We start from the raw sequence: 12104 nt of genomic DNA on the forward strand, positions 1-12104 counted from the left end.
GGGGGGGGGGGGGGGGGGGGGATGCGTCCGTGGCTCGCTCCTTATCCCTCCAGCGCTCACCGTCAGCTGGCGGTATGGCGGCCTCGTGTCCACAGGGCAAAGCTTGCCGCCTCCAGTTTCTTAGAAGGATTCTACACCAAAGGTGGGCACTCCGGCTTAAGTCTCTTCCGCGAGACTTCATTTAACCTTTCATCCGTCTGTTCCGTCGCCGAGGTGCCGCGGTGGGTTCTCGCCTGTGTGGGGGGCGCCCCCGCCCGCTCAGGCTCCCCACCCCGGGCCCCGCCCAGGCCTGCCTCTCCGCCACCTGGACGTCCCGCTCCTCAGGAACTCGATGCCTTCTGTCGTCAGAAAATACCGAACCAGCGCCCCTGACGTTGCCCTTGCTGGGCCCCGCGGCGTGGCGGGAGGGGGCATTGTCGTCCTGTGCGGGGGCCGTGGAGCGGCCGCCCCGGGAGATGCGCAGTGCGTCCTCTGTCCCTCCCAGAGCAGGGGCGTCCCAGCCAGCAGCCACCCACCAGGTCCCGAGTGCTGGGGCCCCGGGGCTGGTCTCCCGACTCTGGGGACGGCTCGGGCCTTAGCGGTCCCTGCGGTCGGCTTCATGGGCCGAGCTGTTTCTACTCCACGTCAGGTAGAAGCTGGGCGCCGCCCTGCTCACGGCTCCTGCGGAGCACAGCCCCCTCCTCGGAAAGTTCTGTGAAGTTGCTGAGCCCTCTGCCTGCTTCTCTCGGAGCATGAGGCGCCCGAACACCCGGCTGCCGGGGGTGGACCCGCCTCCCCTCTCCCCTGGCCGCAGCGTGCTCTCTGCGAACGCGGGCCTTCCGGTTCCTCAGGCCCTGCTGCGGAGCGGGCGTCCGCGAGGACTGGAGGCCCAGACCCAGGCCACCCCCCCCGCCGCCCGCTCCCCGCTAGGCCCCTGCTGTGTGGGCTCAACTGTCATCAGGGGTCTGGCCTCCCTGGGACTGTCAGTCACGTGCCCACGTCCCACAGGGGACGGGCGCCCAGTCCGCTGTGCTTCAGGCCGCTGCTGGGCGTGGGAGGGAGGTGGTGGGGTGCGCGGGCAGGGGGGACGGCGTGCAGGGCCTGTGACGCGTGAGGGCCTAGGCAGCGTGGAAGGGAGGCCATCTGGGCGCGCCGCGGAGCGTCAGGGCCGGAGGGCAGGGGTGGAGGCCGGGCCGTGGCCGTGGGCAGGAAAGGTGCTCGGGGGAGAGCCTGGCGGGGGGGGCAGCTAGCAACGCGGGCGTGGGGGGGGCACCCGTGGGAGCCGGCTGCAGAGAGTGCCCGTGGTGGCTCACGGGAGCTGTGGTAGAGCCCTGGGGGGTTGGCCGTGGCCGTGACGGACAGTCCGTGGGACACGAGCTCGCCCTGGGGTAGGGAGTGGTCTCAGGGCCGCGTCCCCCCGGGGGAGGGCGTCGTGGGAAGGGGGGCTCGTGCACGGAACTGGGGAGGCGAGCCAGGGTGCGGGACCCGCTCCTACAGAGCTGACTGTGGAGCGTGTGTGTGTCTGCGCGTGAATGTGTGGAGGGGGGTGGCTGCCGGTGGGCAGAGCGCCGGCCTCAACACGCGCTGCCCCGGGCAGCCCTTGAGGGGCCGGCTTGCTGAGGGCGGTCGGAGGCCAGCCCACCCGCCGGGGCCTCCGGCCTGTGAGTTTGCCCAGACGGCCGCTCTGCCTCCCTGCCCCCCAGGCCCTGCTCGGCGCCCACCGGGACCCTCTCTCAGGCAGGAAAACAGGGGCCCTGTCCCCGGCCCCTGCCCGAAGGGCCCGCACCGGGAGCCGAGGTGGGGCAGGTGGGCGCGGGACGGCAGAGGGACGGGGTGTCACAGGGTGACCAGATGGTGGCTTCAGGGCGAGCTTGGGGGGGTGCCCATGGCCTGGAGGGAGCCGGGCTGTGGCAGAGCCCAGATCGGGTGTAAGAGAAGGTCAGGGGGACAGTGGGGGCTGCAGGGGGGGCTCCGGCTGAGGACCCGGCCAGCAGGACAGGGCCGAAAGGTGCTCTGGAGGAGGGGGTCCCACAGGCGGGCAGGGGACGGCGCAGACGGTGCGGAGCCTCGCTTAGCTCAAGGGAACCGACGGAGCTGGGCAAAGATGGTGGTCCTCAGGGCGCGGGGAGCGGCAGGGGTGCAGTGGGAGGGCCCAGTCCGGTTGCCACCGCCCCTGCCCGGGCCCCCATACCTGGGCTCTTGGGAGGGGGCAGCACCCCGAAGGGTGGCCAGGTAAAGCCCAGGGAGCTCTGGGAGGCCCCCAGGAAGCGGGGAACCGGGGCGGTTCGGGAGCCTGAGAGCAGCAGCCAGAGGTGAGCTCGGGGCAGAGAGGGACGGTCGGCCTGGAATGTTGGCGACGGACACAGAAGGCCTGGAACGCGTTTGTCGGGGTTCCGCCCGGAACCCGGCGTCCGGTGCCTGTTGGAGAGCCAGGAGCGCCCGGGGAGGACTTGGGAAACCCTGGGCCGGGAGCCGCGGGCCCCTTCCCGGCCACAGAGCAGGGGCGCCGCTTCCGCGGCCCCAGAGCCGGGCTCCTGGGCGGTTGTCTGCCGACGCCCACAGGCCAGGGGGCAGCGTATCTTTGCTGGTGGTGTGGGTTCCTTTATTTTAAAGAACCGCCCCTTGTCCCCCAAGTTTCAAGGCCCTGGATCTGACCTGACTCAACGCTGAGCATCTTAAAAAGTCAACAAATTAATAAAAGGGGCCCCTGACCCACTGCTGCCCGTGCGGGTACACTGAGCTGCGCCCACCCAGGCCTGGCTTTAAAGAAGGGAGGCGACTCTCCCCCACGTGACGCTCTGCATTTCGTTCCCGCGTCCGGAAGGCACGTGGGCTTGCTTTCCGCTGTGACGTTTTATACGGGGAGGTTTTACCCTGCACGTGCTGGGAAAGTCTCTTCGTGCGTTCCCCGACGGCGAGGAAAATCAAGCAGTTTTTCCATGTACTTAATTGTTATTTGCCCTATTTATTACTTACCGGTCGGAGTCCCACGTCTGTGATTTAACTCCGTGTGTGTGACCTTTGCCCATTGTTTTCTGCGGGATTAGCTTTTTCCTTGATGGTAGAAGCTTCTTTCACGTTCCACAGCCTGCCTTAACACGCTGGTCTCTCTTGTGCAGGACTGAATGCTGCTGCGGCCACGGCCGGCCACCGCATCCTGGTGGCTCGTGGTTTTGTGTCTGGGAAGGCTCGCTGTACCCTCAGGCCCTAACGTCCTATTTCCGTGCCGGGTTTGGAAGCGTCGCTTTTGTCCTTATTCCTTCCCAAATCGATCTGTCGTTGATAGTGTGAAGGAGGGGCTGTTTTGTCTTCCCCGTGGCCGGTCCACGGCCCAGCATCATTTATTTTACACGCTCTTCTCACCCAGCCCCTGGCAGCTGCCTGCGCGCTCCCTTCCCTACGGATCTGCCTCTTCCAGAATTTTCCCCAGGGGGACTCAAGGCAGCGGGGTCTTCCGTGGCCTAGGGGCCGCCTTCAGGTTGGTCACCTGTGGACCTCCCTATGGGGGGGCTCAGCTCTACCTCCCAGTCACTGGGCACCAACCTGCTGCCTCCCCCCCGCCGGATGCATGATCTACTGCTGACCTGCCTCCTGTAGAGGATCCCTGCCTCCTCTCGGGGGTCCCTGCCTCCTGGGGGGGTCCCTGCCTCCTGGGGGGTCCCCTGCCTCCTGGGGGGGGTCCCTGCCTCCTCTGGGGGGGTCCCTGCCCCCTCTGAGGGGTCCCTGCCCCCTCTGGGGAGGTTCCCTGCCTCCTGGGGGGGATCCCTGCCCCCTCTGGGGGGGGTCTCTGCCTCCTCTGGGGGGGTCCCTGCCTCCTGTGGGGGGGTCCCTGCCTCCTGTGGGGGGTCCCTGCCTCCTCTGGGGAGGTTCCTGCTGCCTCTGGGGGTGTCCCTGCCTCCTCTGGGGGGGTCCCTGCCTCCTGTGGGGGGATCCCTGCCTCCTCTGGGGAGGTTCCTGCTGCCTCTGGGGGTGTCCCTGCCTCCTCTGGGGGTGTCCCTGCCTCCTTGGGGGGATCCCTGCCTCCTCTGGGGGGGTCCCTGCCCCCTCTGGGGAGGTTCTCTGCCTCCTGGGGGGGTCCCTGCCTCCTGGGGGGGGTCCCTGCCTCCTGTGGGGGGATCCCTGCCCCCTCTGGGGGGGTCCCTGCCTCCTCTGGGGGGGTCCCTGCCTCCTGTGGGGGGATCCCTGCCTCCTCTGGGGGGGTCCCTGCCCCCTCTGGGGAGGTTCCCTGCCTCCTGGGGGGGTCCCTGCCTCCTGGGGGGGTCCCTGCCTCCTCTGGGGTTCCCTGCCTCCTGGGGGAGGGTCCCTGCCTCAGCTCCTGTTGCTGCTTTTCCCAGTCTTTGGTTTCCTCTCAAGCAGCAGGCGAGTTCTAACCTGCCGGCTCCCGTCTCTGGCCCCGCACAGCGCAGTGTGGACTGCCAGTCCTCAGCCGCGTTCTCTGGCTCCGGCTCTGGGCGCTGGGTGTTTTTGGCATGTTGTGGTTTTCCGTTTGTGCTGCGGTCACTGGGGATCTGTTGCTTTCTCTCCCAGGACCAGAGGGAGCCCCATGCTCTGGGGACACAGTTTCTGGGCAGAGCCCTGGCAGCAAAGCTTTCTTGGTGCGCCTGGCCAGCGGAGAGCTTTCCGCCCCTCCCTGTGTCCAGGCTGCATGGGGTCAGCTCCAGCACCCCGCCCCCACCCCCAGGGGCATTTCTGTGTCTGCCCCACCCCCACGCTCCCTGCAGCCCACACGGGGACCTCGCTCAGGTGGCCTCAGATGGCTCCTGACTTCGTTACAGACCCATCCCATTCTGAGCTGCGCGCGGGGAGGGGGTGTGTGTGGGTGTCACTGTAGCCCGAGCGCGCCCTGGGGCTGTGACACCTCGACGACGCCAGAGGTTTCCTGGTATCTTCTCCCACTTGTCACTCTCGTTTGCGACCTTCGATGTTGCTGTGTATTCTGAGGTCCCTGAGAGGGTTCTGGCCGCCTCGTTTCTCTGTTTTCCCAGGTGGGCCCTGCGTTGGACGTAAGCATTTGCCGTCCTCAGGTGGCACGAAGGAAGGAGGGCCGGGCTTGGATCCACCACAGGGCCCTTCACGGGCCCGGCACCTGCCCTCGACTCCACCCTCGGTGGCTCCGAATTGTGCCTTTGCCCCGTCTTGTTTCCAGAAGGAGCCCAGGGCCTGGCTCTAGGCTTCCCACGTTCACTAGGGTGTAGGCTTAGGGATCTGTTCTCCATCCTGGACGAGAGTGAGCACTCTGAGTATACCTGTGGTTTCTGGACAGAGGGGCTGTCTCCAGGTAAAGACAGGCCACTGTCACCGGGAGGGGAGCGGAGTGTGTCCCACATGAGTGTGCCACGCAGAGCCGCCCAGAAGGGGCTCCGGACCAGCCGACCCGCTCCGGCCTGCGCTGGGGCTGGGGGTTGGTCCTGACGTCTCTGGTTTCCCGGACTCCTGAGGGGAATCAGTTGGGACAAGAGCCAGGGCGGGGCCTCTCCTTAACCATCGCTGGCTTGCTGTGGTCGGGGGGGCCCTCCCCACCTGCCCTCCCCCGCCGGCTCTCCTGTGCTGACGTACACCTCGCTTGTGTCCTTTCCCCAGCAAAGAAAATACATCCACCTCTGTTCACATCCAACTTCCAGAAGACGGTGAAGCGTCTGGGCAAGGAGGCGGGCCAGAAGCCCAAGACCCCGAAGCCATCACACCACTCATTCTATTCCACGTACAGCCACGAATGACGGTCTAGAGATCCGCCTGCCCCCACGGGGGGGAAGTCTTCCCCACCCCCCATCTCCTGGGAGGAGCTAGGCCACGGGCCACCCAGGGCCCCCCGGAAAGCGGGTGAGGGAGCCCACAGCCACTGCTCTGTAGGGGAGGCCGGTGTTTGGCCCAGGGGCCATCGAGGAGCCGCGAGCCCCGGAGAAGCCCCCCATGGCGGGGCCCCATCTTCCCTCCCAGGGCACACGGCCCGGCTGCCCCGGGCCGGGGGAGCGGGGGCTGGTTGCTGGCTCCTCAGCACTCCAGGCCCGCGGGGACAGAGAGGCTTTGCTGAATGTTCACCAGGCTGACCAGCGTGGCCGCAACCCCCCACAATAAAGTGGCCTTTTAGCAGCTGCAGCTTCTGCGTTGGCCTCCGGGCGCTGGGCCACCTGTGGGGGTGGGGATGGGGTCTGGCAACTTGGCCCCAGTGGCGATGCAGGAGCCTGCTTGGTGGGCCCCCGGGAGGCGGCAACAGACTGGACCACTGGGGTGTCCAGCCAGCCCTGGCCTCAGAGCACTGGTCCCCACTTGGCAGGAACAGGGACCTCCCTGGGGCACGCGTCAGGAGTGGACAGCAGGTGGGTCTGGCTGGCACTGAGTGGGCGCCGGGTGGGACGCCAGGACGCGGACCGTGCGGCCTTGGGGCTATGCCGCTGGGTGCGGTGCGTGCCGAGCCCGTCCCCGCCTCCCCGGACGCCGCCCGGGCGCATCTGCTGCGCGCCCCGGCGAGCTGTGCAGGACGGGGCCACCACAGCCGCAAGAGCTCTCCAACCTTTTATTCGTACGAGGACTCAAGAGCATGTGACGCCAGCTGACGCCGTGCAGGGGGACACAGCAGGCCTGGCTGCCGCCTGGCCAGCGACTGGCCCTGCCCCCCCCACAGAGGCACACAGGGAGGGCACTCCCACGGGCAGCCAGGCCAGCGCTGCCCCAGAGTCCCCGAGGGTTGGGCTGGCCTTTGCCTACTGGGAAGGGGGCCCCAGGCCCGGCCCTCTGGTCTGGCAGGAACAGTTATTAAGAGGTGGGCGTGCCTGGGGGACAGTGCTGCCCTGTGGGGCACAGGCTGGGGGGCCCGACGGGTGCGAGGGGCAAGGCGGAGAAGCGCAAAACGGCCTTGCCGGATCCCCGTGCTCGTCAGCACTGCTGTGCCCGCCACAGGGCTCAGCTTCCGATGGGCCCTTGAGGGTCCCCTTGCCTAAGCCCCTCTCTGGCAGGGTCCAGCTCCCTCCTCAGGGCCCACTGCAGCCAGGGCCCAGGAGGGAGGGAAGAGGGCAGAGTCCTGGGCCCGGGGTGGGAGTGGGGGCTGGACAGCCCAAGTGAGCAGGGGTGCGCCCCGGTTGGGGAAGCCCAGCACCTCCAAGCTCTGGGAGTAGCTGAAAAGCAGCTCTGGGTGAACAAGTGGAGAGCGTCTGTGAATGTATGTAAGTCTGAAAAGCCCTTAACTGTCAAAGCCCCCCAGGCCCCCTGCAGCCGGCGGGGTCAGGAGGGGCTGGGCTCCTGTCTCGCTGGCCTGCCTGCATCCTGTGGCCACGCGTGCCCTCCAGCCCTGCCTGGTCTGGGGGCGGCGAGAGGCATGGGGCCTGTGTGTGAAGGGGGTACCCAGCCTGCTCCCCTGGGACAGCCAGGACCGGCACCCCCAGCCTCACACAAAGGTCAACAGGGCGGCCCCGGAGGTGGTGAGGCTGTGCCCACGGTGGCCCATCTCTGCGCCCCAGACCCTCGTAGCCGGTCCTTGGTGAGAATGAAGTCCTGACGGACCCGTCAGCAAAGGTGCCTTCCCAGTTAGAAGTCGTTCTGATGCTGAGGGCCTTGGGGGGGAGGGGGCGGGGGGAGGGATGGGGGGACACGGCATCATGGGGGCCCGGCTGAGTCAGAAGGGTTCATGCATAATCTCAAAGCCCCTGCCAGACCCCGGATGGCAGAAACCCTGAGGCCCTCCCAGCGATTCTCAGGCGCCCAGGCATGGGCTTTGCTTTCTGACCCATGGAGGCCGGAAGTTCTCGGTGGGAGGAGGCAGGAGAGGAAGGCACAGGCTCGCACTCTCCAGCGGGACACGGCTCGGGGGGCTGGGGGATGAGGTGCAGGCGGGCAGGCGGGGAGGTGGCCGCCAGCACCCCCAGGTCCCTGAAATACATGGCTTTTGGGGACATTGTTCCCGGCTGACCTGAGGGCCTCATACAAAACTAAAAGCCAGGGTGGCCGGTAGAGCCGGGGGGGGGGGGGGGGGGGGGGGCAGGGCCCCGCCCCACCCCAGCGCCGTTGCAGAGCCGGGGCCCCTCACTGTCCCTCCCTGTCCTGCCCCGGGGCCTCTAGGCCCAGCGGAATTAAATATCGTCTGTTTTGCATTTTGGCAAAGTCAGTTCTTGGCCGAAGTCCCTGGGGCCTCGGGCAGTTACCGCCACGCGGGCCTGGTGGCGGAGAGGAGCAGGGAGGGGAGCAGCAGCAGCAGCGACGCGCAGGGCCGGGGGCCGCCGGAGGCCGGGTTCTGCTGGCCCCCTCGCTCCGACAGGCCCGGGAGGGCGTGCGTCAGGGTCGTCCGCGGGCTGGAGCTCTTCTTGCTGACTCTCCGGCCACAGAGGTCGTCAGGGCAGCCGTCACCGCTGCCCGAGCCACTGCTGTCGTCGCCTGGGGAGGAGAGGAGGCTCCAGCGGGGGACCCACTGCCAGGGGACCCTGGGCACCCGGGGGTGCCAGCTCTGCCCTGGGCTCCCCGCCCCGCCCGGGGACATCCTGGCAAGGCTCAGCTGCACTTGGGGACACGGGTTGGGGGGGTGCCTGGTTGTCTGTGCCCGGACAGTAGCAGCATCTCAACACCACTGTGGGGGTCTGCGGGCTGGGGCGGTCCCTCCCCTGCATGACCCACCGCCCCCCACCCGGCCCCCGCCCCAGAGCCCCGCCCGCACTCGCGTCCTGGAAGTCCACGTCGTTGCCGCTGTAGGCGCCGCGAAGCCGGTTGGTCATGACCTTCAGCTGCATGATCTGCTGGCGGACGGTCATGTCAGGCTTGGTGATGTCCACCTCCACCTCAGGGTTGTTGATCTGATTGGCCAGGCCGTCGCCCATCACCTCCGGGAGGTACCTGCGGGCCAAGGGCAGGCCCTGGGTCACTGCTGCCTGGTTCGTGCTGAGGGGCACTAACCTGGCACGCCCTCGACCCCAAGTGCCCTTTGGGGGCAACGGGAGCCCACAGCAGTGGGGTGCGGACACCCTAAGAATGGTGCACACCGCAGGGGGCTGGCCGGGGGCGAGGGTTAGGAGCCTCGCCTGGGTTTCCCGTGCTCCCATGGGTCTGGGGTCGGGCATGGCCCCTGCACACAGCACTTGGTGCAAAGGCCACGAGGGGCCCAGGAGAGACCGAGGAGGAGGGACAGCCTGCACCTACCGGCCCTTGGCCATGCCGTTCCAGCAGCGGTCATCGCTGGCGCTGCTCATGGCCAGCTTCTCGCTGCACAGCATCCCCGGGAGGCTGATCCAGAAGTCCTGGGCGTCTCGGAGCTGCACCTTGGCCTCGGAGACCTGCGGGGTGGGAGTCAGACCGTGGGGTGCCTTGCTCGCCCCCCCTCCCACAGCCCCCAGGGAGCACCCCTCACCAGCTTCTCCAGGGAGCCCGTGGGGGGGCTTCTCCTGCATCGCCCCCCTCGCCCGGGGAGCACCCCTCACCAGCTTCTCCAGGGAGCCCGTGGGGGGCTTCTCCTGCATCGCCCCCCTCGCCCGGGGAGCACCCCTCACCAGCTTCTCCAGAGAGCCTGTGGGGGGCTTCTCCTGCATCGCCCCCCTCGCCCGGGGAGCACCCCTCACCAGCTTCTCCAGGGAGCCCGTGGGGGGCTTCTCCTGTAGCACCAGCTTGCCCCGGCGCTGCTGGTCCTCAGGCCCAGAGCTCTGAGGGTTCACCTTGGGGTTCCCGCAGCCCTGGATGACCTGGGGGAAGACCATGGGGTCCGTTGGGGTCCGCGTCTGGGATGCCCCTCCATGCCCCCTGCGACCTCCTGCCCGCACCTTGGCCGTGAGTGTGTCCCTGTTGTCCTGGAGGGCGTTGATGGCTTCTGCCAGCCACAGGTGCACGCTGCCAATGACGCTCTCCGCCCCCGACGGGCCCCAGAACTTGTCGGTGACGAGCACCATGGAGTCTGGGACGGGTGTGGGCACAGGCACAGAGAGCACGTTGTAAGTGTGCACGCCAGCCACCCCGCGTCCACACGGGAGCCCACGCGTGTGCTGGTGCGTACGCGTGCCGGCCCACCAGGGGTCTGCTGGTGGCATGTGAGTTCCGTGCGTGCGTTGCACACGCATGCGCTGGCACGGACTGAACCGATTCACACACGCTGGGAAGCTTCACGTCGGCCAGAATCACAGCACACGTGAGCACATTAGCACGTGTGTGTGTACACGTGCCGGCTGGCGGTCAGCGCAGGTCGGGACTTACCTATGCCCACCCACCTCACGTCAGCAACGCCAGCTCACACGTGTTGACGTGGATGCGTGTTGGCCCACCACGTGTCAGCACGTGTAGCGGCCGGCTGGCCCGAGCATGTGTCAGTTCGTGGGTGCAATGGCCTTACGTCGCGTACGTGTGGGCGTGGTGGGGCCCTTGCGGGGCGGGGGAGGACAGGGAACTAGGACCCCCCGGGCTCCATCGCAGGCGGGGCCTGCACGCAGAACGGCCCCCCGCCCCCGGGGCCCCTGGCCAGGCACTCCTGCGCGGCTCCTGCGCGTGGCAGTGACGGCTCACCCAGAAGGTTCCTCCACTCGGCATCGAGGTCGGCCTGGTTGGCCAGGCAGCCTTTGAGCACATTGCGGCAGTAATCCGGGCAGGGCCGGGCGCCGGGGACCCCCAGGCAGTGCGCGCAGTACACCAGCTTCATGACGGCCCTGGAGCACTCGGGGCCCAGGGGCACCTGCGGGGCCACAGCAGCCTGAGCCCCGCCTGCCAGCGGGCCATGCCCAGCCCCCAAGGGAGCCCCGGGGCGGAAGGCTCTGGATGGAAGCCAGGAGGCCTCGGCTCTGCCCCACTCGGGACCTGCCCTTCTCGGGGAGCCCCTCTCCTCTCAGACCGTGACGCAGGCCTACCGCCGGTGAGGCCGTTCACCCCAACAACTGCTACCGTCTCGGCGAGCGACTGCCTGGACGCTGCCCTCATGGAGCTCACGGGCGTGAACAGTCTCCCACACGCGCGAGGCCCGAGGCTCAGGCTGGGAGGAGGGCGCGCCCAGGACCCCAGCTGGAGGCGGAGTCCTGGGGACCGGAGGCTGATGCCCCTCCTCCTCTGTCACCAGGGGTTCGCACTCCAGCTGCCCCTTGGGGGAAGGCCCCAGCCTGCTCTGGCCTCCGAGCACGCTGCCCCCCTGGCTCCCGTGCCCTGTCCCCGGAGCCGACTCGGCATCTGGCGCCGTACCTCCTCCCCTCCAGTCCTGCTCGGGACCCAGCCTGGCTGAGGATGGGGCTGCACAGCGGTCCCCTGCGGAGCTCGGTCCCTGGAAGTGCTATCTGTGGGCCCCGGGGGCTCCCCGGGGCAGGGGTGGGGGGGGCGGGGAGCCCGCCAGGAGGCCCTGGGGCACAGGGGGGCTGGGCCGGGACAGAAAGCAGTGGGGTGGGGGGCGGGGCCGCCATGCGCACCTGGGCCACCTTCCGGACCACGTCACCGGCCACGCCCAGGCCCTGCACGAAGGCGCGGGCTGCCACGAAGGCGCGGGTGGCGCGCAGGCGCAGCTCGCGCGGGGCCTCCCCGAAGGGCCGCAGCGCCTCGGCCTGCTTGCCCAGACAGTCCAGGTAGTCGTCGGGCAGCAGCAGCTGAGGGTGCAGCTGCCGGAAGAGGCGCTCCAGCAGGCGGGCCCAGAACTCGGCCAGCGTCTCCTCCAGGTGCAGGTTGGCGCCACGGTAGTAGAGGCGCAGCTCTGCATACAGGTCCCGGAAGGCCCTGGCGCTCTGTGTGTACAGCTCCCCGAAGGCACCGGGAAAGGTGTCCTGCAGCGCCCGCTCCGACTCGTTCAGCAGGTGCTGGAAGTGATCTGGCGTGGGGGTGGGGGCGGGGGTGTGAGGCCTCCCAGGGCCTCCTGTCCCCCCGCACACCCCCTACGCTGGGGCAGCCAGGCCGGGATTCAGGGGGCTCTGCCCAGGACCCCCGAGGCTGTGACAGAGTCAGAGCCCAGGCTGCAGAGCCTGGAAGGACCCTGGGGTGACAAGGCCTGGGTGGGGGTCCCCTCTTGGGTCTCAGGGCCTCCAGCTAGGACTCCAGTTGACACTTCTGAGGTGGGAGCAGACAGGGTGCCTCAGTGACCCATGGGATCACCTGTAAGGTGGGCAGGAAAGTCCTCTGAATCAGGGGATGGGGCCACCCCCTCCGCTCTTTCCTCCTGTATGCCTCCCCCAGCCCCCCCCCCCCCCCCCCCC

General features: G+C 68.4%; 2 protein-coding genes and 1 long non-coding RNA gene across 4 annotated transcripts in view; 1 reads left to right on the top strand and 2 right to left on the bottom strand.

The window, feature by feature from the left end:
- Nucleotides 1–237, bottom strand: part of LOC120229502 — a 6790-nt gene extending 6553 nt beyond the window's left edge. Inside the window, exon 1 of the long non-coding RNA XR_005527758.1 lies at nucleotides 61–237. This is a non-coding gene — a long non-coding RNA (uncharacterized LOC120229502). The remainder of the gene's footprint in view (nucleotides 1–60) is intronic.
- Nucleotides 1–5765, top strand: part of ANKMY1 (ankyrin repeat and MYND domain containing 1) — a 45699-nt gene extending 39934 nt beyond the window's left edge. For both annotated transcript variants that reach the window (XM_039228518.1, XM_039228515.1), the window contains one exon: nucleotides 5560–5765. In XM_039228518.1, coding sequence (XP_039084449.1) covers nucleotides 5560–5696 — 137 coding nt within the window. In that variant the 3' untranslated portion in view covers nucleotides 5697–5765. The remainder of the gene's footprint in view (nucleotides 1–5559) is intronic.
- A 711-nt stretch (nucleotides 5766–6476) lies between these two features.
- GPC1 (glypican 1) overlaps nucleotides 6477–12104 on the bottom strand; it is a 24496-nt gene continuing 18868 nt past the window's right edge. The window contains exons 3-9 of the mRNA XM_039228521.1: nucleotides 11331–11722; nucleotides 10447–10612; nucleotides 9714–9844; nucleotides 9516–9635; nucleotides 9100–9233; nucleotides 8621–8796; nucleotides 6477–8343 (exon numbers count right to left, since the gene is read on the bottom strand). Coding sequence (XP_039084452.1) covers nucleotides 8111–8343; nucleotides 8621–8796; nucleotides 9100–9233; nucleotides 9516–9635; nucleotides 9714–9844; nucleotides 10447–10612; nucleotides 11331–11722 — 1352 coding nt within the window. The 3' untranslated portion in view covers nucleotides 6477–8110. The remainder of the gene's footprint in view (nucleotides 8344–8620; nucleotides 8797–9099; nucleotides 9234–9515; nucleotides 9636–9713; nucleotides 9845–10446; nucleotides 10613–11330; nucleotides 11723–12104) is intronic.

Source organism: Hyaena hyaena, unplaced genomic scaffold (genome assembly GCF_003009895.1).
Source record: "Hyaena hyaena isolate Hyena2069 unplaced genomic scaffold, ASM300989v1 scaffold_31, whole genome shotgun sequence".
Lineage (NCBI taxonomy): Eukaryota > Metazoa > Chordata > Mammalia > Carnivora > Hyaenidae > Hyaena > Hyaena hyaena.